At 38.6% G+C, this 26,622-nt stretch overlaps 1 protein-coding gene across 6 annotated transcripts in view; it reads right to left on the reverse strand.

The window, feature by feature from the left end:
• Positions 1-5,089: 5,089 nt before the first annotated feature.
• Positions 5,090-26,622, reverse strand: part of sipa1 (signal-induced proliferation-associated 1) — a 52,329-nt gene continuing 30,796 nt past the window's right edge. For 5 of the 6 annotated variants that reach the window (XM_028030842.1, XM_028030841.1, XM_028030843.1 and 2 more), the window contains 11 exons: positions 25,708-25,865; positions 23,652-24,261; positions 22,573-22,847; positions 21,613-21,996; positions 20,320-20,446; positions 20,097-20,229; positions 17,772-17,870; positions 15,584-15,656; positions 14,868-14,946; positions 10,827-10,838; positions 5,090-10,265 (listed from right to left, as the gene is read on the reverse strand). In XM_028030842.1, coding sequence (XP_027886643.1) covers positions 10,122-10,265; positions 10,827-10,838; positions 14,868-14,946; positions 15,584-15,656; positions 17,772-17,870; positions 20,097-20,229; positions 20,320-20,446; positions 21,613-21,996; positions 22,573-22,847; positions 23,652-24,261; positions 25,708-25,865 — 2,094 coding nt within the window. In that variant the 3' untranslated portion in view covers positions 5,090-10,121. The remainder of the gene's footprint in view (positions 10,266-10,826; positions 10,839-14,867; positions 14,947-15,583; positions 15,657-17,771; positions 17,871-20,096; positions 20,230-20,319; positions 20,447-21,612; positions 21,997-22,572; positions 22,848-23,651; positions 24,262-25,707; positions 25,866-26,622) is intronic. The other variant, XM_028030846.1, reaches the window with a different exon arrangement.

The raw sequence follows: 26,622 nt of genomic DNA on the forward strand, positions 1-26,622 counted from the left end.
CTGTCTCTTGTGTCTTCTTGAGTTGCTCTCATTCCATCCAGCAGTGTGGATATTTCCTGAATTTCACCAATAACATCTTGATTACTCACTTTCAATAGAAGATGCTGAACCTTCATCACTTATTACTAATGCCTGCAGGCTGATATTACTAAGGCAAAACTTAGTAATACCTGCCTGCATGTCTTCCCATTAAAACATTTACCAACTCCCACTTGTTATACAACTCTCAATCCTCCAAAACATAGGTGAAGATGCCATTTTTTTTTATTTAGGGACGGCCTTTTAAATAATAATTTGCATTTAGTCACTCCATCCTCCAATACTTATAAACAGTAACGAGAAAGGGAGACCAACAATTCAGCTGTTCTAATATAATCCTCTCTGATCTACATTTTGCACATTACCATGTTGTTCCTGCGTTCTGCCATTTTATATGTGTCAGTAAAGCAGTTATAAGCATGTAATTAACCACAAAATGTGTTCAAACTGCAAATGTAAGAAACAGTAACAGAGCAAAATCGCCATGACTGCTAATTCAATACATTCTTATCCATCAGTCACCGTAAAAAAAATTTCATGTTTCATCTCACATTGTTTCTCCATTTTATGCATTTTAGTCCCCAGATTTTCTCAACATTACAGACTTTTTGTTTTAAATTTAAGTATGTAAGCAAAAGAAAAAAGACGAAAAAGATTATACAACACTTCAAATTCAACACTTTAAGTTTCTTTATATTTCTTATTTTTATTTACATAATTCTGGAAAAGTCAGCGACACTTTGCAGAAACTGTGTGAACTACTTCTGGACCAGCAGTCTTACACATAAACAAAGTGGATATAAACAAGAGCACATAAGCGATGAAATGAGAAAGCGCGCCTATCCAATTACGTCTTAAACCTAAAATCAAGCCTGATTTGCGGTCAGCAGTGCCGTTTGTTTCAGAGATGTATCTGTCATTTCTGCTGGAGGAACGCAGCCAAAACACAACATGAGGTATGAATTTTCCTCCATTAGGTTGTTGTTAACAAGAACCAGGCAGGTTTTCAGCTTGCAAACTTAGATTCCACATTTGTTTTAATTTCTCTGCATTGATAGCAGAGGGTAAATTGATTGCAGGAATGATCCCGAACGCTGTGAGGATGTTTCAAAACACACTTTGATCCTACAGGTTCTGCTTTGTTTTTTTACCCCAAAGATTTAGTACTCAAAATGTTTAATAGGTCAAAACTACCTAACTCATCCGTTCAGCATAAACTCAGCATCTGTGTTAAAGAAATGACTCAGCAGATTTTAGAGTGCAACATCTAAAAATATATTTTTTTTCTAGACACAAATGAATTTAGATAACAAAATTTATACTAAATATATAGCAGTGTACCTTTATTTACATTGTGGCGTGAATGTTGTGTATAATTACTAGTGATTACAAGCTGTTATTTAAAGTTGTTTAGTCTGAACTAAAGCCATCAAGTTTTTCAGTACAATTTCTTATTTCATCCCTTGGAAAACATCTGATATAGTTTGATCAATGTATTGTTTAGTTCATATTGGTACAGAAAACTGCAAAACAGCTGAAACACTGAGCGCCTTTAAATGTAGAGTTGCTTTTGAAACATAATCAACGAAATATTAATTAACAATCTGATGTGTAGCAACTTCACTTGAAAAAACGTCATGTTTAAATGTCAGTGTTATTTTTGTGTTTTTATGATGTGAAGCAAATTTAATTTGAATTCCATATAAACGCACAATTTTTACAAATTTGTTTTGTATTTTTCACAATTTAACTAAACCCTCCCACCATAAACCCATCATTTAGTGTCTGCTTGAATCTACTCTGAATGTTTCTGCTGTTTCCCCAAAGGGTGATCCTGGTTTTCATGCCAACTTAGCTTTTGTTAGTCTGGCTAAATAAACTTCTATAGACATTTCTGAACACCAGAGGATCCTTTGGGTAAACAGCGGAGGTGTTCTTTGTGAGCTTTGAAATCTGGCGCAAATATCTCCCGTCTTATTTATGGCAGGAATTGTGAAGGGAAGAGATGTTGCAGGCGGACTTTCATCAATCCTCATCTATTTCTTGTAAATGGGGCAACAGTGGTCTGGCCATTTAAAACGTAAAACACAACCCTGTGACCCGGGAGTGTAAACACACACTCACAAACCAACACATTACCTCTGTATTTACAGAACAGGGATGAGTCGAGCTGGCTCTAAGCACTTAAGCAGCTCGGAGAGAGGACTCCAGCGCTTCCACCCCAAATAAAGACATGAACTGGTGCATTGTTGTCATCAGCTGTCCTCCTGGTGTCAGGCGCTGGAAGATGAGTGTTTTTCTCCGGCGGGTGTTTAGAAAAGCTTTCCAGTGGACAAAGTCCTGGGAAATGTTTGTGTGATGGTTTCGTGCTGTATTATGATCACGGAACAAGCTTTGGAAAATGAACGCGTCTTATCTCGCGCTTCATCAGTTTCAGTGAGATGACACTGTGTTTAGTCAGGGCTTGAAAAAAAAAAATGTAAAGACGCCGTTATCGCACTGAAAATCGCACCGTGCTTTTGTGCAACAGCAGGAATACAGAAATTTTACACTTTTTGGTGATACTTCAAATGTTAGTGAGCTCTGAACAGGTACATGAGAAAACTATAAAGATATTGCTGAAAATGCAGGTACTGTTATGTTTCGGTGTTTGTCAAGGTGGAATCAAATGACAGCAGGTGGATAATGGAGGGTGGGAGGGTGGATTTATAGGAACCAGTGAATTTATATGGAATGATATTGAATGCAGGTGAGTAAATCAGGTGATTAGGAACAGCTGCTGAATAATTACTATAGAGGGAAATACTAAAAGTGATAAGAGAGCAATAGATCCAAATAAATGCATAAAAAAAAGAAACAAAATTAACCTGAGTGGAAGAAGCAGGTTCCTGTGTCAGTAGTTAGTATTTAGATGTCTAAAGTTTGCTCAAAACAACCCAGTCTCTGTGTGAAAGTTCCCTTTTGGAACATTTAAAGTCTCAAACTAAAAATCCTGACATTTCTCTTCATCTTTTAAACCTAATTTTTCCTCGCTGACAGTAAAATATTGGGCTGGATTACACAATAGCTTCTGTTTCTTAATAATAGCAGAAGTAAAAAGATTTTTCTGTCCAATGGCTTTAGAAACCAAAGAAAATTCAACTGGATATTATCAAAATATCTAAAATAACCCCCCCACCCACACACACACACACAAAAAACTGATTGAAAAATTGTAATGTGTTATGCAGAGAAGTGAGAAATTAGATTTGGAATAAAATACAGCTTGATGGTGCAGAGATAAGTGTGTTTAAATCCTGGCACCTGGTTTCACTTCAGCTGTGGGACAAATTCAAACCTCAGATTTACAACTAGTTTCACAGAAAGTTAAATATCTGCTAAACTGTAAAGAATCACCACTGCTTGCTGACTAAGTTCACATTACAGCAGGTTGATTTTAAAAAAATAAAATAAAATAATCCAAATGCAGTGATCAAGACTATGAAGCTCTTATTTAGCTTCATGCCAATACATGTCAAATTGTGATCTTTAAAGCAGTGCGCCGTTTTTTAAGCTGGTTTTGAGCTGCTGGATGCACATGTATCTCTTCTTTGAGCAGATATCCAACCACAGAAATAACATAAACTTTGTTGTGGATTTCTGTCTCTCTTAAAAATGTAAACAAAACGTTTTGTCCCAAACACACGTAGCCAACGCTCCTCTTGTGACCGCTGTAAGATCCCAGTTGAAGAAAGACGCTGAAAGACGAAGCTGCTGGAAGCCACATGTGTAACAAAGGGCAAATATTGTGTTTTTAAATCAATTTATTTGTTTTAAAGTACAGCTGAGGACTCCTTCACATTCATCTCCTTATGATCTTATGCAAAATATGTTCTTGTCTTTTGCAGCTTGTTTTTGACACATCATCTGGGCAAATTATGTTTTTCTTTTGTGGTGTCTGACAAATAACAACATTAATATGAATACATTATTCCTCTGAGAAAAGCTCGGAGCTAGCCTCTGAGGGACTGATGAGGACTTTAATGTGAAGTTTGAAGTGTTGTTCTCATTCTTTCTCTGTTCTCACTCACTGTGTATTAACCTTTACTCTGTGTTGTAACAAGATCAAGATTTATTCTGGCCAGGACTTTTCAAGCTTCAACAGAAAATAAAGTGGATTAAATCTGATCAAATAATTTATTTTAACTCATTGCATGACTTGTACCGTTTGTCCAAGTGAGGTAAATTCACAGTATGCAATCTTATTTATGAGGGGTTAGGGATAAGTTTAAGAATAGATCTTACAATCTCCATGAATTAAAGTGACGCGGTGCTGCCCCTCCCCCCATGTTGCTGCACACAGCTGTCCAGCCTGCAGAAAGAAAGCCTGCTACATTTTTCCCATGCAAAAAACCCCCAAGAAAAACAGAAAACGCTACATGACAAGAAACATCTCTGGAAAGCAACCATCAGCTTGTTATAATTGTGAATCAACAAATAAGCAAGTTTATTTGCAAGTTACTTCTAATTTATGTGCTGACATATATTTTCTCCAAATCCAAAAACTAAAAAAAATATTTTTATGACTATAAAGATCAATGATATTTAACCATTACAAAGGAAATTTCTTCAGCTCATTAAACACATTTTTGCTTAAAATTTTAAACATCCTCATACTGTGTTACTTTTACTCAAAATTATCATATTAGCCATGCCTTTAGTGTTTTCTAAATTTATCTAACAATGCGAGTAAAATGCAGCGTTACCCCATTTGGTGTGTGATTATATATACATCTCCTGTTTCTTCCAGTGCGTCAACTTACTTTTATGTTCTATTCTTTTCAGCAAATCGGATTTAGCTGTGACCTTTGACACCAATCATCTTGTTGCTTTCAGATGCTAAGTCCGGCCTCCCTCTCTCTCTCTCTCTCTCTGTTGCTGCTTTCGTTTCTGTTTTACCTTCACCGACTGCAGACGTAACGTCCGGATAAATTCACTCAACTCCTCTCAAAACTCGTAAAAAACCCCAAAAAACAAACTCCAATCTCAGAAACGATATGAAATCAGTGAGAAGCTGTTTAAACTTGTGTTTTAATTATTCTCTGCTTCATGAAAAGTAAACAGAGCCACAGGGTGAACAGATGAAAACTAAAGATTCATTTAAATTACATATACAGTACATCTTAGGGTCTGGAGATCTAGTCACCTGTAATTAGATGCTTTTTTTTATTTTTTACTCCAAACCTGCTAGATTTTTTTTCCCCCCAACTAATCTAAGAATGACAAACATCCTCCACAATCACTCCATCATATCTCAAAGTCAGCTAAACAAATGTCTTAGTATAATCTGCTTTAGGGGTATTTGTCAAACATCTGTATAGACTTTACATGTAACTAGGTTTAACCCGCTGCACTTCCAACTTACGTCAAGAAAGTGCATGTGAGGCCCAAATCTTTCACTTTTTTCCTCCTAGTTTTATTTATTTTTATTGTTTTATTTCCATAGACAACTCATACAGGAACATTTAAATACCGTTTAAGGAAGCACAACCCATTCATTTCCACTCAACCATCATTTTCAGCACTATCTCCTTTTAAATGTACTTTTCAAAAAAAATCTATTTTCTTTTTTTTAACAATCTGAACTGCAAACGTGGCACCCGATGACTGTGGTGGTCCTGGAAATGTTCATTTTGCCAAAAAAATAAGAAATAAAAATCTGATTTAAATTATATAAAAAAATATAATAATAACACAAACTTAGTAAATGCAACCAAATGTAAAAGGATAAAGCAACAACAACAAAAGAACGGTAGGCACAAAGTCAAGAGTAAGCTTTCACATTATGCCAGTAAGACCAGTCAGACCAGTTCCATTAAGATAGAGGGAATCCATTCATTAAGGCATACCTGATGACCATATTCGAGTTGTTAAATAATTCAATTCCAGAATAATATTATCACTTGTAATTACATTATGTTTAAGCAATTATTACTTCATTTTACATCATAGCAATTCGTTTTCTAGAAGAGCAAAGCAAAATTTATAACTCACGTTTTCTCCACCATAGTTCACATTTCTTTTTTCTGTTTTTTTTTTTTTACACCTTCAATGCAGTTTGAACAGCTACAAGAAAGTCCACATTTACATTATTAATACATTACATTTTTTAATACATACACACATACAGCAGGGGAGGCTTGGAAGTCGCTTGGCACGTTGTCATGCTCGACCAGTCTCCTACAATCTAAATAAATATACAAGACACAGTAAAACAGGTCTGTTCCCACGTACGCCTCTCCTTTTAAATAATGGAGCCTCCGATTAGCGCTAATCGTCCTGCAAAAAGGAGAGCATGCTCAGTGCACCAACGTGGAACAAAGGTGTAGATTCCTAACTCACCCCTCATATGCTGGTACCAGTTATTCACAGTGACTCTAAAAGAAAATTGCAGGAAGTTTGTACAAGAAAAAGAAAAGAAACAGCAGTCTTGAGTGATGTTTGGCATCGGTTTTCTCGTGTGTGTGTGTGTGTGTGTGTGTGTGTGAGAGAGTTCAGTTTATCAGTTTGTGGATCGGTTGTTTGTTGGCAGTCCAACTCTGAACACACCGACTCCATCAGCAGTGGAGATACTTTAAGGAGGGAAGGTGAGTATCAGGGGCGGAGTTGAGATCTTATGCACCTTCTTATGTTGAGCAAGATATAATCTTATAATTTTAGGCAGGCTGGATGGAGTTCAGTATGTGACATGTCCAGTGTTACAGTGACAAAAGCAAAGGTGCAGGAATGACACGTAAGCACACAAGCGTACATTTAGGTTAGAGATGCACCGACTGGACAACTATGGTCAACTTCCAGTTTCTCTTTAAAAACTATCATATGAGAATATATATGAAAAATGACTCAAAATAGCTACCTTTATATTTCCTGCTGTGAAAGGGGAATGCCAGTCAGTTAGGCATTTCGTACCTTTAGCATATTGGTTGCTTTGAAGTCGATTTTTTGTGAACAAAATAGTTTCTGAACAACAGAAGGGTGTTTAGCACCGCTTTGACTACCAATGATTTAAAGTCACATTTTTAAATCAAACTATATCAACCAGAAAAAGGTCACTCTGATCGATCAATCAGTTATTTTTGAAGAAAATGAGGGCAAAACGTTATCAGAAAGAATTAGGAAACAGAATTAAACCACACTATATCTTCATTAATGCTCACTAGCATTCTCACTATTCTACAATAGAATAGTGTAGAATAGTGGTCCCAACAACCAAAATGGAGGAAATGTATGAGCGAAGGTACGTAGTGGGAGTCAAATTTAGAAACGTTAACGTGGCAAACGTTGAGAAAATTACCATTCTTCTAACCTTTCTGCTTTGAGTCACCATTAATAACCAACAGTAGAAGAAACATCCCAGCGTGTGCGTGTGTGAGCGAGAAGCCATTTAACATTAACAATCATAAATTAACAATTAGCATTCAGAAGCAGCGTTCAGCCTCGATGCACCAAAAATCTTTAACAAACGTCTAGAAAACTGCAAAACAACTGGAACCCCGAGCTCCTTTAAATCAAGGCTAAACCCCACATGTTGCTTAATAATAAATAACATAACATTGACCAACATATTCAATGCATATTGATGGTTTTGATCATTTTAAAATGTAATGTCTGTCACTGGTTTCTCAACTGTCGAATTTTAATTGTGTTTTTATGGTGCAAAGCACTTTGTACTGAATTCTTGCTGAAATATACAAATAAACTTGATTGATTAGTTGATTAGCTTGGTTAGCATTACTGAAATTAGTCTCTTCTGGGAGCTGTCCACCTGTCTGCCACTTTGAAACGGCCAAAAATTTGTGTTGATGTTTAAAAATGTCTTTTAATTTTATGGTATTGAACATAAATGTGAACAGTAGCCTCTATGCATTCCCTTCAGCAGTGATTCTCAAACGTTTCAGAATGAAAACAGATATCACTAAGTTGCAGCAGCAATTGTACTTTTTCAGTTTGATGTGTTGTCATAAAAAAAAAAAGCAAAAAGAGGAACAAAGCACAGACGTTGAAAAATCAGTTTCAAGCTGGACAGATTAACAAACAGGCCCTTAAATTAGAATTACAAGTCAGAAACTCTGAGGCGTCTCAACAGCTCCGGTCTCTGAAGACAAAATGGTCGCCTTAATTGCATTTAAAATTCACCAACAGCTGCAATAAAAATGACTTTCTTTGCACCTCTGATGACCTGGATTTTGTTAAAACTGCAACACAATCTCCTCAAGTGAACACCTAACTGCAAATTATATACGAATATGTTGTTGTTTTTATTGCGTTGCAACAAGTAGTAGCCCTGGACCCAGTAAGCAAATCAAGCTGCTTTTTAAACTTGAAGCTTGTGGTTATCTTTGATTACATTCCCAGCTCCAAGTTCTGACTTCAGAGGTGAAATAAACACAGGATCAGCAGGTTTTAGTTTGAGAACCACAGCGCTGGGGAGTGTAGACACTAATTTGAAATCAGAAATTTCTGCTGGCAACATTTCCAAATCCAGTATGTTCCCTGACAGACAGACTGAAAGCTCAAACTAATAAAATAAACAATTAAACTTCCGTGTGACGTTGAGCTTTAGTCAATTTAATATTTTATCAAATTGAAACAACATTCCTCTTATGAGTTGACCTTTTATAGCAAATGGCTCATTTTTGTACATAAAATAGTCGAGTTTGAAACAACCAAATAGAGTGAAATGCAAGCACCAGGTGTCATGTTTCTATTTTAAACAGCTTCCTACACCTCTGTGATTCCTCCACTTACTTTAAATTGCCTCGTTGATACTAAAAATAGCTAACTTTGATCATCATTCGGTCAGTGACAACTTCCACACTGAAGAGTGATGTTAGTGAGATCTGTTAGCCCTTAGCTGCATTCGTTGATTGGAAAAACGTTGCATTTCTGAGGTTTTAACAGGCTGGTCACCAGTCAAGTTTGGTAAATATCAAACTTATTTGATTGTGATCACCGTTTGGTGAGTCTTTTTTGGCGCATCTCTAATTAAGGAAATTTCAATGCACTGCTGCCACTCTCCAGCTAAAGAAAACAATTACCCAAATAGTTACATCAGAAAACAAAACAAAAACAATACAACACAAACAAAATGTATTTAAATACAGTTTTCTGCATTATTTCACCACCAGTCCAGGTTGCCCATTCTCACACCTAAAGCTATTTTGCAGGCTGAAAGAAAAGAGCTGCAGTTCAGGCCAGCAGGAGGCGATCTTCTACAGTTATGGCTGCTACAATAGTGAGGTTAGGAGATGAACAGCTACATCTCATGGTACAGGCAGTCATGGAAGGAAGCTGAAGCAGTTCGTTCCTGCCAGAGTCTGAATGTTATCCTTTCAATTTCCTCTTTATGCTGCTTTTCTTTTGAAATCCAAAGAAAACAGAAGAAACAAGCAGTTTGAATCTCTGTTTTCAGTCCCCTTATTTTCCATTTTCGTTTCCTAAAAGCAGAATTACCTAAATACAGTACGACTAAGAAGTGAAGATAGAGGATAATGTCCTTACATAGCAGACCTCCCTCAGTGAGCATCGTTACATGTTTCTAAGTAGAAGGCCGCCTGCAGTAATTCAAATATTCATTTGTGTGTGTGGGTGTGTGTGTTTTAATTTCAGGCTAACCTTCCTGTCAGTGCCAGGCAGAAAACACACTCAGACCCTACAACTACATGTAGCTTTACTACCGTTCACATATATTACCGCTGATACTGCTTACTATGTTTTATACACTTTTGGTCATTTTTCCATTAAACACCACAAAACATGCTGTACAGTGTCTGTCTGTCTTAATTGAAACCTCTTCTATAAGTGCTACTTAGCAGAGCTTGTCAAGTATTTGAAGCAAGAAAAACAGGCACACACACGCACCCCTACACACACACACACACACTACAGCAGCCTGTGAAGGTTTTTTTTTGTCTCTTTTGCATACTTCCTCCCCACCAGGCAGGACCACACTTGCCTGTGTGTTTACTTTTGCAGCTATCTATACATGATCAAAGAACGTTGTTGGGCATGGAGGCGCTCAGCGGGATTTGCATCATGGGGACCTAACAGGGCTTGTTGACGTTGCACAGGAGCTCAGTGACTTTGATGAGGCGGGCCACTGTGCTCTGCGACTCCTCCTGCAGCCGCTGGTTGTTCTGCCTGAGGCTCTGCACCTCGGCCTGCAGCACCGCCTTGTCCTCTTTCTCCTGAAAAACATCGGCACACAACAAAGAACAGAAGCTGTCGCTCAGATTGCTGTGGCAGGAACGAGAGGTGGGTGGCGACAGGTACAGTGATGGCTCGAAGGAAGCTCGCGGGCGTGTGCAAACGAGAGACGCGACAGTCAGAGCAGAGACGCACAGCAGCAGCGAGGAGGAATAAACTCGCAATCCCAAAGCGCCAATCAGCTGATCCGATCAGTTCTCTGACAGGAGAGATTTTGTTTCGATTCGAGATACCAGACGAAAACAACCAAGCGTTTGCTGACTTTTACTGTTGCATATTGTTTATTAAATCAGTTCTTTGTGGGCTGACGGTCAGATGAGCAAGCACCTTATCAGTCACAATGTGCACAGGGCTGCAACTAATGATTATTTTCATGATCGAACATTTTCATTGTTATTTTGCATTCACCAAATGCCAAGACTGATTAGTAGCGGATGAGCAAAATCAAACATTTCCGGAGTCCCAGGTGATGTTTGGATTGATTCTGTTGTTGCAAAACAGGGGAAAGCAGCAAATAATCACATTAAGTTAATGATACAAACCTTGTGTGCCCACTGTGTAAAAGGTAAATAGAAACAGAAATCAGTTTAATATGTTATATAAATATGTAATGCTCTAAAATGTGAACATTGAGACGCAAGATCATTTCAATTAATTTTTTACTTGATGCCAAACCTTTGAAATTACAGGAAAAAAATCACATCCATTGAACTTCTTCACATTTTACAAAAATAAATAACAGTTTATGTTCTTGTGGATTTTGCGCAGTGCATAAAGAGAACAGGACTTCAAATGTTTATAAATAAAAAAAATCAGAAAAGTATGGTATGCATTTGTGAAGAGGAAGAAAGAAAGTCCCACATCATGATGCTGCTATTCCGACTGTAAAAGATTGAGCTGCATTTAGTTGTGTCTACTATCTTCTACTCTTTAAGGTCTTTTCCCACATAAATTTATTATTCCCTAAATAAATTTAGCAAGTTTTAGATTTTGATGTGTGAGTTTGTGAAAGAGAAACTTACGGTAGTAAGTTGTGTTAACTACAATTTTAAGAGTTGAATAAACTAGAGTTTTTAGGTTAGCACTTAAAAAAAACTGAAAGAAGAAAAAGAGTGGGAACTATTTCCCAGAATGCTTAGCGGCATGCTTTTGTATCCTGAGATGGAGGTGCGTTACTTTGATCGGACTCTTGTCTTACTAAGACAATTGTTTATTTTAATGTCCTGTTCACACTAAATGATTTTGAACTGAATTCTGATGTTTAATAAAATTCATGACCGGATCATAAATTTTGTTGATGCAATTTGAAACAAGAATTTAAATTACTCTAAAGTAAAAAAAAAAAAAAAGTAGTTTTTTAACTTTATACTGTGAGTGAAAATTATAGACAAATGTGCGGTGTTTAACTAGGTGAGGGCAGTTTTTTCTTGCATATTATGAAATAATTATTTGATTTAAATTGCAGCGTTACGATAAAAGTCACAATTCAAGATGAACTTAAAAAAAACAATGCTTAGACAACTCATCTCTTGTTGTTAAATTGACTTCACAAACTTTCATTTCTAAGTTAAAACCAATGAAGTTTATTTGTTGACTTAAATTGCATTTGCAAGGCAGCAGATGGACGTTCATTTTCAAGTTAAACCAAATTCAAATGTTTTACAGTGCAGTGCACTCTTCTGGTTTTCCCTAAAAGGGAGATGGAAAACCAGACCTCAGACTGGTTTCTTCCAAAAAGGCCATAATCATGGGGTGCACAAGAGATAGCTATCAACTCAACAGAGTCACCTAACTACTGAGATTTCACACTATTTTATGTTAAAGGTATTTCAGTAAAGATGATTTGTTTGTGTGAAATGCAATGGAAAAACTGTGCTGACTATGTTTCTTTCATCAATAGAATCACATGATTTTTAATTCGTTCCTTATCTCTACCTGTGTTAGTTCAAAATAAGAGTCCTGATGCTAATTCACTTAGCAAATTGGTCTTAAAATAAAACTTTGTGCAGGACATATCCAATGAGAAAAGTCCATCTTAAACTGGTGATACTTTTGCCAATGTAGTTGAGAATCCATTCTTTAAAAATATCTTGTCAAACCGCTGCTAATTACTCTTACAAGCTATTGCCAAATTAGCCAAATTTTTTATCAGTGTCACAAAAATATGCAGTTGGCATCAGGTCTAAAATGAACCGCATAACAATATATCGAAGTAAAAAACCACATGTAATTGTTCACATTTCATTTGCAGGAAGCTAAATATCACTGTAATTTTTGTTTTAAGTGAACTAAATCAGCAGTTCTCCAGGTTTTCTGAATTTCATTATAATTATTCTTTAGGCTTTTGCTGCTTTTTCACACATTTTTTTAAAATCAGTCCTATCACCTGCCCAAAACAACATACTGTGTCCCTAAAAATGAGGCAAATAGACAGAGGACAAGAAAGGAAGAGTCAGACATAAAAACAATTTACAGCAGGAAGAAAATGCAGCAAAGACCCGACAAGTTTAACATTTACTGAAGACTTCAGCTGATAGCCCTTACTTTGGTTTTAGTATTAGTCAGATTATGCCAGCTTTGTTAGTTTCCAAAGATTTAGCTTAACAAATTGTGCAGAATTGGTTCTTACCTTTGTAGCAAAGTTTAGGTAATGTTTCTGTCTTAATGAGGTCAGACTTATGTGTCTAAATTATGCCTAATTACACCTAACTTTGGGGATTTAAATAGTCAATACCTAAATTAAAATCTACTGTAAAATAAACTCAAAAGAGTAGAGGTTAAACCGAAAATATTTTCAGGGGCTGTGACACCGTCTCATCTCTTGTCGTGTTGTGTTGAAGAATGTGTTTCACCAAGATTTAGGTAAGAGGAAATGAAGGGGATTTTTTAGAACATCACGTCCTGATATGTATTTGAAATAATTGCATAATTTCCAATAGTGCATAATTGGACTAATGGGTGTAAAAGTCACAAAGTTCTGCTGGGTCAGGACATGGTATGTTACTTTTGCTGGATCTACTGTCAATGATGGAATAAAAATTGAATGCTCTATGAGTGTGCCTAGTGGTGAGATAAGTGTTAGGTGAAAAATAAAACAGAAAGTAGGTCATGCTGTCAGGTTTACTTTCTCTTTCAAGCATCCAGCATCCTGTGGTGAGTAAATCTTCATCAGCAGGAACAGAGTGTTTGCATAGTTTTGTAGGAGGTTAAATAATGGTATTGTTGGGTTATTGCTGCTTTGTTTGAGTAGCAGTTGTGCAAATGCTATAACTGTGATTGTTCTGATGAAATCAGATGAAATCTGAGAGTCAAATTTGTCATCATGTACAATAAAACCCAAAATCAAGGTAGCCTGGCCATGAGATTATTTACGCTATGATGTTTCAAAATGCTTTGGGAGGTGATATTGGAGTTTTCTACCTGAACTAACATTTTACTGGTGATTGCTGGAGAAAAATGTGAAAAAAAACAAAGTCCAAAAAAAAGAATGCTCAAGCATAAAGAAAAAGGAATAATGGTCCATGAAAATATAATGAAATAACAGATGGCTCAGCACTTTGGTCATGTATTTTTTCCAAGAATGAAAGCTTTTTCTCCATTTTAAAATGTAAAAAAAATGGTTAGCTGTTTAAATCTTTATATCCAGTTTCTAAAATTACGTTTTACACAGCGTGCTCTTCCTCTCTTTCGGAAACAAGGTTGGAAATGAATCAATGATAGTCAAAATTATACATTAAACTTCTTTTAATGATGTACGTGTTTGAGGAGCTTTTCTGTAATTAGCATTGAGAGGTAAAGAGTCGGTCGATTGTTCAGAAAAATAGCCATTGTTTCAGTAAATAGTGAAAATAGTCATAGTTGCAGTCCTCATCAAAGACTTCAAAATAGAATTGAATTGGGAGAAATACCATGCATCATACAGACAAAGACATACACAGAGACAGTATTGGCAAAAATACATTTTCAACACAAGGGCCACTTATGTTTGGATGACCAAGCAGCTCCATCTGCAGAGTAAGGCCATGTTGTTTTTTGTTTGTTGTTTTTTAATTATTTCCTTTTAGTTTGAAAAGTGGACTTTGTGTTGAAATTGAGGTGTTTTTTAAGGCAGCTGGATCTTATGTCCAAAAGAAGCCTTTGAGTTCAACTCATACAGTTTTCTGAGGCTTAAACAAGAAAGATCAACAGAGCAGCACAGACTCATGTTTGGTGGAAATGTGCAGGAAAGAAAGTACTGAAAAAAAAACAGCAGGACTTCTCATAAATACATGTAAAATAGCAGAATACGGGGAAAATTACAAAAATCAGGAACGTTTCTGTACACAAAATAATAAATAAATAAACGTCTTTTAAAGTGTTTTTGGTTCTTTTTATAATTTAATACATCTCTACAGCGAGTCAGCAGGGGACCTGAAGTGGCTCGTCGACGGCAGGATTTCTAACGGCTGCATCAGCAAACAGAAATCTTCTCGCTCAAGCGACAGAAGCTGAGCAAAGGAAATACTTTTCTCCTGCCTGCTGACTCTTTTAGTGGAGCTACAAAATACTGTCACAGAGAATAACATTCATAGAAGTCAAAGCACCTTTTGCAGGTCGTCTTGCAGCTTCTTCAGCATGGCCTCCAGCTGCGACACCTTCTCCTCCAGGTGGCCCGGAGAGTCGCTGCAGCAGAAACAGGGGAAGAGCAAACAGCTGAAGGGATTTAGCCCATGAAACCCATTAATGAAGGAAGAGAAAGTTCCTGTCAGCTGCTACAAGAAACGAAGGCAAGGAAACTTCTTAATTTGTTTGATTGGTTCTGTGGTCAGTGCTAAGCTGAGGAGTTAGCTCCTTTTACCTCTAATGAAAACAGGAACACCTCGGAGGTCAATTTTCATTAATCACCGACGTCTGACAAGGAAAGCCAGTGTGAGTGATTGCTCTCATCCTGAGCTGCATTTCTGCAAGACTGCAGTCATAAATAATGACTGCGCCCTGTGGAGGAGTAGAATAATAGCACGGTTGCGTTGTTGGGGGATTCAGGTTCACCACGTTTGAAGCTGAAGTATGTAACTTTTACATAAAGTTCGTAATCATGCAGATGCGATGCCTGTTCTTCTTTAAGAGGAGAATTTTGTTGGAAAATTCTGATGGTTAAATTCTGATTAAATTTGCTGTCCTCTGCAGCACAATTATGACCAAACTGTCCTGTAGATGTAGATACATGAGTCAAAAGCTGAAGAGAGTAGAAATTTATCTAATTGAGAAAATACAGACATGCCAAAGTCCTTCACTCTGTGTGTGTTTTGTCGTGACCCACCTGTCCTTTGAGTCTTTGAGTTTGCCGTCTGTCTGATCAGCACCACCTTGAGAGGAATCCCCGGCTTTGCGGTCTGAGAAAAGCAACATTAAGGAAATTATTATCACATGGACAACGTGGAAAAGGTAAGGTAGGGTAATTTTATTTATATAGCACATTTTCAGCAACAAGGCAATTCAAAGTGCTTTGACATAAGTTAGAGGAAATACAAATAAAATATTTCCAGCCTGTCTGCCTAAGGCTGGTAGACTGGCTGGACATATACAGGATTAACCAGAAAAGAAGCAAAGAAACTTGGAAGGAGCTGCAAAAAAAGAAAGAAAAGCAAAATAAGATTAAAAAGTACTCCACAATTTGTTGATTTGAGGTAATGAGTAGTTTCTCTAGATATCCAAGTTTGTTCTAATGGTTACACGTTAATTTATAATCACACAGGATTTTATGTGAAAGATAAAAAATTCACTGTTAGTTGAAAGGAACGTGGTGCATGCTTTTAAACATTTTTAAAGAACAAAATATCTGAAAATGTGATGTGGATTTGTATTCAGCCCCTTGTTCCAAAACCCCTAAATAAAATCTTGTACAACCTACTTTCATCATAAGTGACCTTACTACTAAATAAAATCCAATCTGTGTGTAATTTAATCTTTGAATAAATGGAGATGTACTGTGAAGGACTGCGCTGGAGAACACTGCTGAACAAACTGCGTCAAGAAGAAACGCAGCAGACAGGTCAGGGAGGAAAACATGGAGAAGATTAATGCAGGATTAGGTTATGAAAAAATATTCCAAGCTTTTAACATCTCACAGAGCTCTGATAAATCCTTTATCTGAAAATGGGACAAGTATGAAAATCTACGAAGATGTATGTGTCTACCTAAAGTGACAGGCTGGACATAGACGGGATTAACCAGAAAAGAAGCAAAGGAACTCGGAAGGAGCTGAAAAACTCACAGCGGAGATCGGAAAAGATCGATCAACAACTAATAGGCAAGCACTTTATAAATTTGGCCTATATTGAAGAGTAGCAGTAAAAATGCCATTGCTGAAACTGCACTGCTGCATAAGCTGCACTTTGCTAATATTAATGCAGCGGACGCAGCAAACATATGGAAGAATTATGTTTGATTAGATGAGACCAAGTCTGAAGTTTCTGGACAACCTGCAGAGCGGTATGTGTGACAGAAAACTAAACGTCACCCTGAACACGTTATCGGGTTTTTGGATGTTTTTCATCCAATCTGACTGAGCTGGAGATTTTTGACAAAGAGCAACGAGAAAAAAAAAAACAAACAAAAGAAAACTTTTATTGATTTTACTCAAAGGGGCTGAATACACATGAGCACCACATTTTTAAACCTTACACTAATATGCAGGGTTCCCCCAGAGTATTATAAGTCTGGCGGGCCACCAGGCTTTAATTGTGCCCCCACCAGGCTTAGCATTGCTTATTTATTTAAGGTTTTTTTTTTTAATGTTTGCATTTTTAAGACTTTCTAGTTGGTGTTCAGATATTTATTTTCTAATAACACATAATTATTAAGTGATATTTTCAAATTTCATGTCAACTTTAAACATTTTTTTAACTCAAAAAGATGACAGTGTGTAGGATGACCAACCACCGGGCTTAGCAAGTTTCTGGGGGAAACCTTGAATGTGCTTAGCAGAAATTTGAAAATAATTTTCCTTTCACCTTCCACTTAAGTGATACTTTATGATAGCCTCATACATGTTCACATCATAAAATGTTTAAATATGAAGAAATATGAAAAACCTTTCAGGGTTTGAATACTTCTTGCATATAGTTGCTCTTATTCATGTGAAAGCATGTTGCATTCCCAGTTTAGTTCTGTAATAATATTCTGTTTCTCAGAGTTCCTGGATAACTGAAGCAGGATAATCTGAAATGTTCTCTCGTAAGGTTCTCACTTTGGAAACTACTACATTTTTTTTGGTTCACATATTTTCCTAGTTATTAAAAATCTGATTTCTTATGATTAAAAAGAAGCACCAAAGTGTATTTTTTTCATCATCTTGGTGTGTACTGTATGCTGACTGACCACAAGAGGGCAGCAATAATAATTAAAAAGCACAGGAAGGATGCTCTCCGGGTTTATGGTGCATGTAACTTCAGGAATGCTCTGTCAAAAAACATAAAATATAAATTATGAACAGCGCATGACCTCACCTTCTTTGGACAAAGCCTCCAGGATGCTGCGGCAGGCTGTCGCCAGGTCAGCAATGGACTGCCACTCCTCATCTGTGGAATCTGTCGTCTCAGATAGAACTACAAGAAAAAATAAAATAAAATAAGAGGTGAAGATCTATCATCACACTATATGCAGCATTCTGTGTGACTGTGTTTAGGTGGGGGGTATATAGGACAGAAATGGGACTGCAGATGTCGCATGCATCTGTTGCCTCTGGTCTTGCACTGGCAAAAATCGGCCGCTAGGAGGCTGTGTTGCTTTGATGCTGGACCGCAGCTTGAGGCCAGATATCTCAAATTAGGAGCAGGGTGCTTTTGAGGGCATACATATAAAAGTTTTGATGTAAATGATTACTGGAAACCAAAACCAAGAAGGCGGAAGTAAGCTCAACTTAATTCAAATTTCTTTCAATTATGTGAGTAAACATTAAAACTGTTTGGGGTTTTTTGCCTTAAAAGGCTACAGTTGTTACATTTCACCTCTCAAGCACGTCTCGAATTTTATAATTGAGCTTAAAGTGGTGTTGGCGTATCTGAAAGTCCTCCAGACTTCCTGTTAACGAGCGTTCTGCGAAACAATGAGAGGAATCCGAGGAGAAGATGAGCAATCATGCTCTCATGGCTGCAGAATGAAGATCTCAGCAGAGGCAGAGCAGATGGTTCAGGAAGAGGGGTTCCTTGATTTGGGTGGGGAGTGGGCCCACCTGAAACTCCACCCCTCCCACCACCCATATGTCCCCCCTTTTATTCCTGCCTGTGGCGGAGCAGGGCAGCAGAGCAGGGGTGATATTAGATTAGTGGCATAGCCAGCAGCATGCGTGAAAGAGGAGGAACAAAGGACGCAGCAAGCACTGCAGGGGGGATAATGAAGAGAGGGATTTAAGGCAGGATGGGACTAAAAAAAGGAATTTAAGGGTCAAACCAGGCAGAGATGATTTGCAAACATGTGTAATCGTTCCATTTTGGCATCATTTGAGCTGCTGTGCCAGCTGCTGTCTTGTGATAAAGCTTTGTTTTGAACTTATAATCGAGTTCATAGTCTTTCTCAGCACATATTACTTTCTAAATTCACTCAAACTGATCATCCATTTTGCTGGAAACCCCCAAAAATATACAGAATAATGAAAACTGTGTCCTTATAGATTTGTTTTGTTTTTCTTTCATTCACACTTGAATGCTTCAGACCATTAAATAGATTTTATCAAACGTAAATAATGTGAGTAAAGAGCAGGAAATTATTTTATTCATTAAGAGAAAATGGCTAACCAAACTAACCTGGTCCAAATTGAAACAATAAAGCTTCCTCGTTTTCAAATCATCAATTCACCTGAAAGCTTTGTTAAATTTGACCAGCAGCCCAATTACAACCAGACCTAAAAAGCATTTAATAGAAATTATCTGACCACATGAAGTAGATTAATAGCAACACAATCCAAATAGTCTCAAGAACAGATGATAAAAAAAAGGTTACAGCACCATTTCTAACACTTTGGAACTCCAGCAAACCCCAATGAGAGCTAAAAAGGAGAAACACTGAAACAGCTGTGGACCTTCAGAAAAGTGGATCACCGGCCACTTGGGTCAACACCTCATCCAGGAGGTAAAACAATAACCCAAAACAGCGTCTAAAGTACTGCAGTTCTCACTTGGGAGGTCACAGTTCATGATTCAACAATAAGAAGGAGACTGGCGATAAATGCCGCACATGTTACAGTTCCAAGATGAAAACTGCTGCTGCTCGGCTCGCCTCACATTTGCAAAATAAAAAAAAGAAAAACATCTTGATGATCCCCAAAAAGTTTGGGAAGATGTTCTGTGGATGAACGAGGTTAAAACTGATAAACCTTTTTGGAACGTGTTTGTCCCTTTACATCTAACGCAGCATTTCAGAAAGATAACAGAGAGGCAGTGAAACATCGTGGTGGTGGTAGGAAGGTACCAGGCTGGTTTTGTTTCTTTCACGGCAACATGCCATAATTAATAGAAACATGAACTCTGCCCTCAAGCTTCACTGACATATTTTGACCTTAAAACAATTTGCGTTATGCTGACCAGAAGCAATACAATCAAATCCTTCTCTGAATTGCTCAAAAAAAGTCAATGAAGGTGTTGGAGTGGCCTAGTCAAAGTCTGGACTTGAGTCTGACTGAGATTCTTAAACTTTAATATGGCCGCACTAAAACAATCCTGCAGGTTTGTTGATTTGAAACATTTACACTTGACTAAAAAAAACAAACACTGCATTGTATTGAACAACCTTCATCAAGTTTTCAGATTATTTCTCAGAAATGAGAAAGCTCTTACTCTTGGTGATGGAGTTATGCAGACTGAGGGCTCGTGAGTTTCTTTCTGCTCGGTCTACGCTCGATAGCCGGGAAGATAACACGGACGAGTCACTCGCTGAAGCTTTGTCCTCGCCAAAGTCAATGGCCATGAACTAAATCAAGAAGCAGACAGAGGTCAAAGTTTACATCAAACGTGTTGAACAAGCGTCAGGGGAAAACGTAGCTCAGGTGTTGTGGTCGACCTGCTCGTCTTCTGGGGGAACTTTGGGCTTGACGGCCAGGATCAGGTCAGGCGTGGCGTCCCTCAGCTCCCCGATGTTCTCGTAGATGTGGCGTTTCTCCTTCATCATCACGTTGTCGTACACGTGTCTGTCCATCAGGCAGAAATGTAGCAGGAGAATACACAAAAGCAAATCTTTTGATCCAATCCACTGGTTAAAACCAAACCTAATCTCCAGGAGAGCTTAGGTTTTCAAGGATCAAAAATAGCATGCGATAAGTCCAGTCAAATCATTTTGGTTGTGCTTTAAAAGGGTGATAAAAATCTAACTCAATATGAAGAGAATCTAAAATTATCTGCGTGTTTCCTTTTTGCTGAGCTTCTTCTCCAGCAGCTGACAAGTTTGATTAAAGTAGTTAAACAGGCTGACACAGATTCTTTGATACTGAAGAGGATGGGAATTAGACCAGAGTGCAGGCGACGTAGATAAGTACTTCAATGAAAACAAAGGTGCTGGTGCGCTATTATCACATTTCACAATACGACTCAGTATTTTAAAATATCTGCAGCTCCTCTAAGCAAACTGCAGGTCCTTAGAGGCTTAAAGTTGATCTGCTTTATTCGTGAAAAAAACAGTTTTCTATTTGGGATCATCAAGGTTTCCCCCAGAAAACTTGTTAAGCCCGGTGGTTGGGTGCCAGGGCAGTCATTAATCCAGCACCCCGTCATGTTGTCGAGTTAAAATTGTTTTAAAGTTGACAGGAAATTGGAATATGTCACTTGATAATCATGTGTTATTAAAAGATTGGAAGATTAATACCTGAACACCAACTATAAAGTCTTAAAGTTTAAAAAAAAAACTTAAAAAAATAAATAAGAAATGCTTAGCCTGGTGGGGGCACAAGTAAAGCCTGGTGGCCCACCAGGCTTATAATCCACTGCGGGAAACCCTGGACCATGGTCCTCATGTGTCCAAGTTTCAATTATCCATCTTTTGGTTCAAGTTGAAGAATTAAAGTCGTTCAATTTTGGCTCTTATACAGCAAAAAAAAATGACTTGATTACGTTTTAAGCTAAGTAATGATTCACCAGATGATTGTCTGTAATGTAGTTTGAATTTTTTGTATTTCAGAACAGTAAAAAAATATTTCCTGTTTTACAAAACAAACATGAATATAGACCCAAGTTCAATTAAATCTTAATTGAAAAACTACTTTAAACGAAGTTTGATCACAATCTGTGGTTGATTTTAAAGCAGCTAAATTACACAAATGAAAGTATCAGATATCGTTTTCATAGTTTTAGTGAAGCTTACCCATCACAGGTGTCTGTGTAGGACAGCTGCTTCTCCAGAGAAACGCTGCGGGTGAGCTGAGAGATGCTGATCTCTTCGCTCTGATTGGCTGGCTGGTCCTGCAGAGACGTAGCCCTCAACAAAGGTAAGGTGGGAGGTGCGAGGAGCGGGCCGGGACTCTCCTCGTTTTGCTCCCCGCCGCCGTCCATCTTCAGCTCCTCCTCAGTGAACTCCTCGTCCTCCTCGTCGACCCTGTCCGCTTTCAGCTGCTCCTCCTCCACCTTCTGCTCCTGCTCCTCCCTCTCATCTTCCCTCTCATCCACCACCCAGGCCACTCCCGACTGGTCCTCGCCGGACTTGCACTCCGCATCCTTGATGGCTTTCTGATAGAGCTCAGAGAAACTTCTGCAAAGCAATAACAGACTGCGTGAGAACAAAGCTCCCGAGCTTTATTGCATTATGACTTACAAATTGAACAAAACGAAGGCAAAAGCAGAGCGTTTCCTGTGAGCCGCCTCTTTCTGCCACATAATTGTGATAATTTATGTTTTGTGTCTCAGAAGGAGCAATCCAGGGTTGAGTACATTAAATCTCTCTTGCCAGCTTTGTGACGTTATTTGGAGCTGTAAGCAGCAGAGATGTCTGGCTTGATAATGTCTTACTTTATCCCAACAACTCTGTTCACAGCTGTTTCTGCCGTCGCTCCGCTGTCAGTTAAGCAGAAACGTCCTGGTTACAGTCGGCCAGGCCGTGTCAGTGTGATTAAACATCATTAAAAAGGATTTACTGGTTGCTGGCCAGCTGACTAGAGACTGTCATTAGCAGCACAGAGAGCTGTGACCTATCTCTGACTCTTGTCTTTTTCTGGACCACCTTGTCCCACTAACTCCCTCCAACTCATTTGCTGCCTTGACCCCTGCAGTGTGGCCGCCTCCCAGATTCACAGTCTGTCTCTGATGGGTAGAAAGACTTCTGTCCAACCTGCGAGGTTTGCCGTTCTCATCCGGTGGGATGACGGTGATGTGGATCTTGTGTGCCATGCGGAGAAGCCTGCTTCTCTCCTCGGGGCTCAAGTGGACCAGGGAATGTCCGCACAGCCTCACCACGCGAGCCCACAGCTGCAGGCCTCCGCTCTCGGCGTAGCAGAACCTCTGCAGTTCTGTCACGAAGCCCTCCTCGTTCATGAGGAAGCCAGGCTGCCCCACTCCGTCCCGCAGCGGGGTGACCTCCAGCGCCTCGCAGCCCCGCGTCACCAGCTGAAGAACAACAGGACACGTGAATGAAAAACAGAGTTTTTGCACTATCATAATGTAAGAAATACAGTATAATGTTTAATGTTCCCATTTTGTCATATTGTAGCCACCAATTAACACTGGGGGAACTGCAGAAAGCTACAGCTCATGTATAAGAGTCTCCCAACAAAACAACATCAGTCATGCTTCCTGGAACAGGTTGGGTTAGGTCTATACGAATCATGTTAATTTAAACCTTTTGAACAAAATCATTCTCATATAATTAGATTTTAGTTTTTAGCTCCTTTCAGGATGAGCCGGGTCTCTTGTCGCTTTAAATCCAATTAAGCTGCTGATGGCCACGCCACCCAGTTTCATGTTTACACTCAGACATCATAATGGCTGGAAACGGATGCGCAATTATACAACTGTACATCTTTGAAAAACAAAAGTGGAGCCTACTGCACAACCAATAAGAACGTAGTAAGTGGTTTCTGCATAGCAAGTCAACAACAAAACACTTATCTTTTCCAGCAGCCATTGCACAATGGTAAAACCAACTGATCAAACATGCTGGAGCTACATAGGGGTTGTAGGTAACAGCGCAGTATGACTCAATGATTGAAAGGTTTTTGAAACGGCTCGTTTTTCAGACACCAAAAAACATTAACGCCTTGCCAAAAAATATGTGGATTTTTTTTTAAGAGCTTGGGCTATTCTTATAAACAGTTGAGATCCAAATGAAAGTAGGAAAACTCTAAAATGGAAAATTTGCATAATAAATTCTTCTTTAAATTGCTATGAAAACTTCATCATAGCACCACATACCTCAAGTCTTTGCACCACTTCTTTTATGTCCTCTGTCTGACTCTCCAACATGCTGATTAACACGGACTCCCCGCGCTCGTAGAAGATGTCCAAACACGGCCCCCCGTCCTTCGTTTCTGTCACCGCCTTCCATCCGATGACGTCTCGACAGGAGCAGTTGAACACCACCCTGCGACTGCCCCTCTCGATGAGCACCACCGACTCCGCCGACACCCCAAGCAGACAGGGGAACTTCTGCTGCTCACCGGCCTCCGAGTCATCTCTGCAGCTGACCATCACCGCCCACACCAGCGCTCCGGCGCTGTGCAGCTCAGCGCCTTTCGCGCCCTTCATCTTGTCTTTCCGCTTGCTCCCCAAAGAGAGGAGGGGGAACTTGGTGGAGGAGTCGATGGGAGTTGTGGTCACGTAGTTCTCCGCCAGATCCTTCAGGTATTCCTGCCGAGTGCGTGTGGCCATGGAGCGAAACTTCTCCGATTTCTCTGCAGCGTTCTCGGCGTTTACCACCTTCGCCAGGAGGAAGTCTCTGAAGGCAGGCGAGCGAGGGAACCGGGCGCCCCTGGGGAACAGGGGCCCAAATAACGGGATGTCTTTGGAGCGTGTCACAGCCACTCTGAAAAGAGAGAGAGAGAGGGAGAAAGAAATGAAAGTGTGTGAAATGTTCAGCAGAAACACTCAATCTATGTCCTGTTTGCAGTGTAGCTGTGTAATGCATGCTGCAGCGGCGGAGGAGGAGTGTTTTTTCCTGAGGCGCCTCACACCTTCAGTGATGTGACTATCACACCAATAGTAACAGCCAACTAAACAGTAACTCCCGGCACGGTGACAAAGAGTATAAATTTTCTCTTTTGCTCAAAATTCACTGTTTTTTGTGTATTATTGACACTTAAACCAGCTGTTATATAAAGAGCCTAAAAAGACACAACAATTTTTTCTCTGTCTGGCATTAAATTGACTAAACTATTCCAGTTTTAAGCTGGTTAGGATGTTACTTCCACTTGTAAGATGTCAAAATACTGTGAGAGATTTTTGTCTTGTTTAGTTTTTATACCCACATTTTTTTCATACAGAGATTTGGTTCCTGAGTGCATTTATAAACTTAAGTAATGGCTTCCAGCTGAGTGTCCATCCTGTCCACTTGGGCACAAGACTTGTTTCACTGTTGATAAAGACACAGCCAGCCTATATTAGCTGATGTCTGTTTTCCATAATGTCACACAGAAATGGTACATTTGAGGTGTTGCTGTAGAATCCATTCACAGGTGTGAATTCAATTAACTCAAATCGTGCGAGCAAATCAAGTCTTTGCATCATCGTCTGGCCTTTTCATAAATGTGTAATGGTAATCTTAATGAGTGTAAATGTGTATTTTTGAAGAAAATGCTAAAAATGTCTTTCATTCTTCTGTCATTGGAGAAATAGAGCTTATTTTGGATTATCTATTGAAACTGAAACAAAACATGCTTAATCTGAACTGGTTCATTCTCAAATTCTTTAAAAGGAGAAAGTGTTTCTGTAAATATCTTAACTCAATTGAAGTGTAAAACGTAAGGATGCACCATATGTCAGCGTTAACATCGCTAATGGCCCATGTTAGTCATTTTTTAATAAATTGTATCAGTAAAATGATAAGTAAAAATGGACCAGTATTTACAGCCAGTAATTGCTGCTCTTTATGTTTCAAGAGTTTTGGTCATGTGATAGTGATGCATCGAAGGATTATGGGGCGTTAATCTGAGGTACAGAATGGCAGCAATGTAGTCTGTTTTTTTTAAGTCCTTAAAAGGGTAAGTAAATGTATAAGATAAATATAAAATTGGTAAATATTGGTTATCAGTCAAAACGGCGATAATATCGGACATCGTATATCATCAGCCTAACATTTCTATATCGGTGAATCCTTCGTTAAAAGTATTAAAAAAGCGTATTCTGCCATTGCTCTGCAATAAACTGGTTGTTTACATGTAATATTGCTTGTTCCATAGGGTTGGATAATAGAAAACCTCTTTTGTTAGATATCAGAGACTGATGACAGGAGCAGAACAGCAGAAAGAATCACCTGTAGTAGGCGTGGTCGGTGCCGGGCTCGTGAACCTGAACGATGATGAAGACATGCTGGAAATGTGAGCGGATGGACTTCGGAGTGAAGGGCAGAGCGCCTGGCTCCTGGAACACGATCGTCACGATGTCATTTCCGATGTGTCGCTTCCTTAGCAGCTGATGATGAGACAAAAACCAGGACACAAAGAGTTAAACAAGGTCACCACACATCACTGGACAATCCTACTTTATTTTCCTAATCAAACATGTTGACATGATGTTTGTTTGGTGCAACAACCTGCTGGGTTCCTTTCTCAGTCAGAACAACACATCTTTAAGGGGATTTCTCCTTTTAGCTTGTTACTGCGGCACAGAGTCTCTTTCGCTGACTTATGCAACTTTGGCTGGGATGCAGTTTTCACAGTCTTCACAGATTTTGACTTTAAGTCCACACTGAGACTGATTTCAGCAGATTTTTGTTTTACAAGTGAAAGACTGTAGAAGTTTTAATTGTGTTTTACTTCCATTTTTATAGATTTAAGCCTTAAAATATGTGCTAGCACAAAAACACGCCCTTCAATATCACAGCTCATACATGTAAAGCCTGAGGGTTTTTGACATTGTGCTACAATACAAAAAAATAATGTCACTTTAAAAAAACATACTCATCCTCAATCAAACTCAATTTAGATTACATGTTTCTTTTCTATGTTCCTGTTAGATGTCAATGTAATGTTAATGAAAATAAAACAACCACTTCCTTGTTATTGCATGATTTGGGACCAAAACCTGCACCAACTTTCAACAAATGACAATATTTTGTATCCAATTATTATTTTGTTAATAAACTAAAAGCTTATATTATTCAATTAATGAGTAAATCATTCATGATTTACTTGTTTAAATCATGAATGTTTAAATCATGAATGAATGA

Source organism: Xiphophorus couchianus, chromosome 11 (assembly GCF_001444195.1).
Source record: "Xiphophorus couchianus chromosome 11, X_couchianus-1.0, whole genome shotgun sequence".
Lineage (NCBI taxonomy): Eukaryota > Metazoa > Chordata > Actinopteri > Cyprinodontiformes > Poeciliidae > Xiphophorus > Xiphophorus couchianus.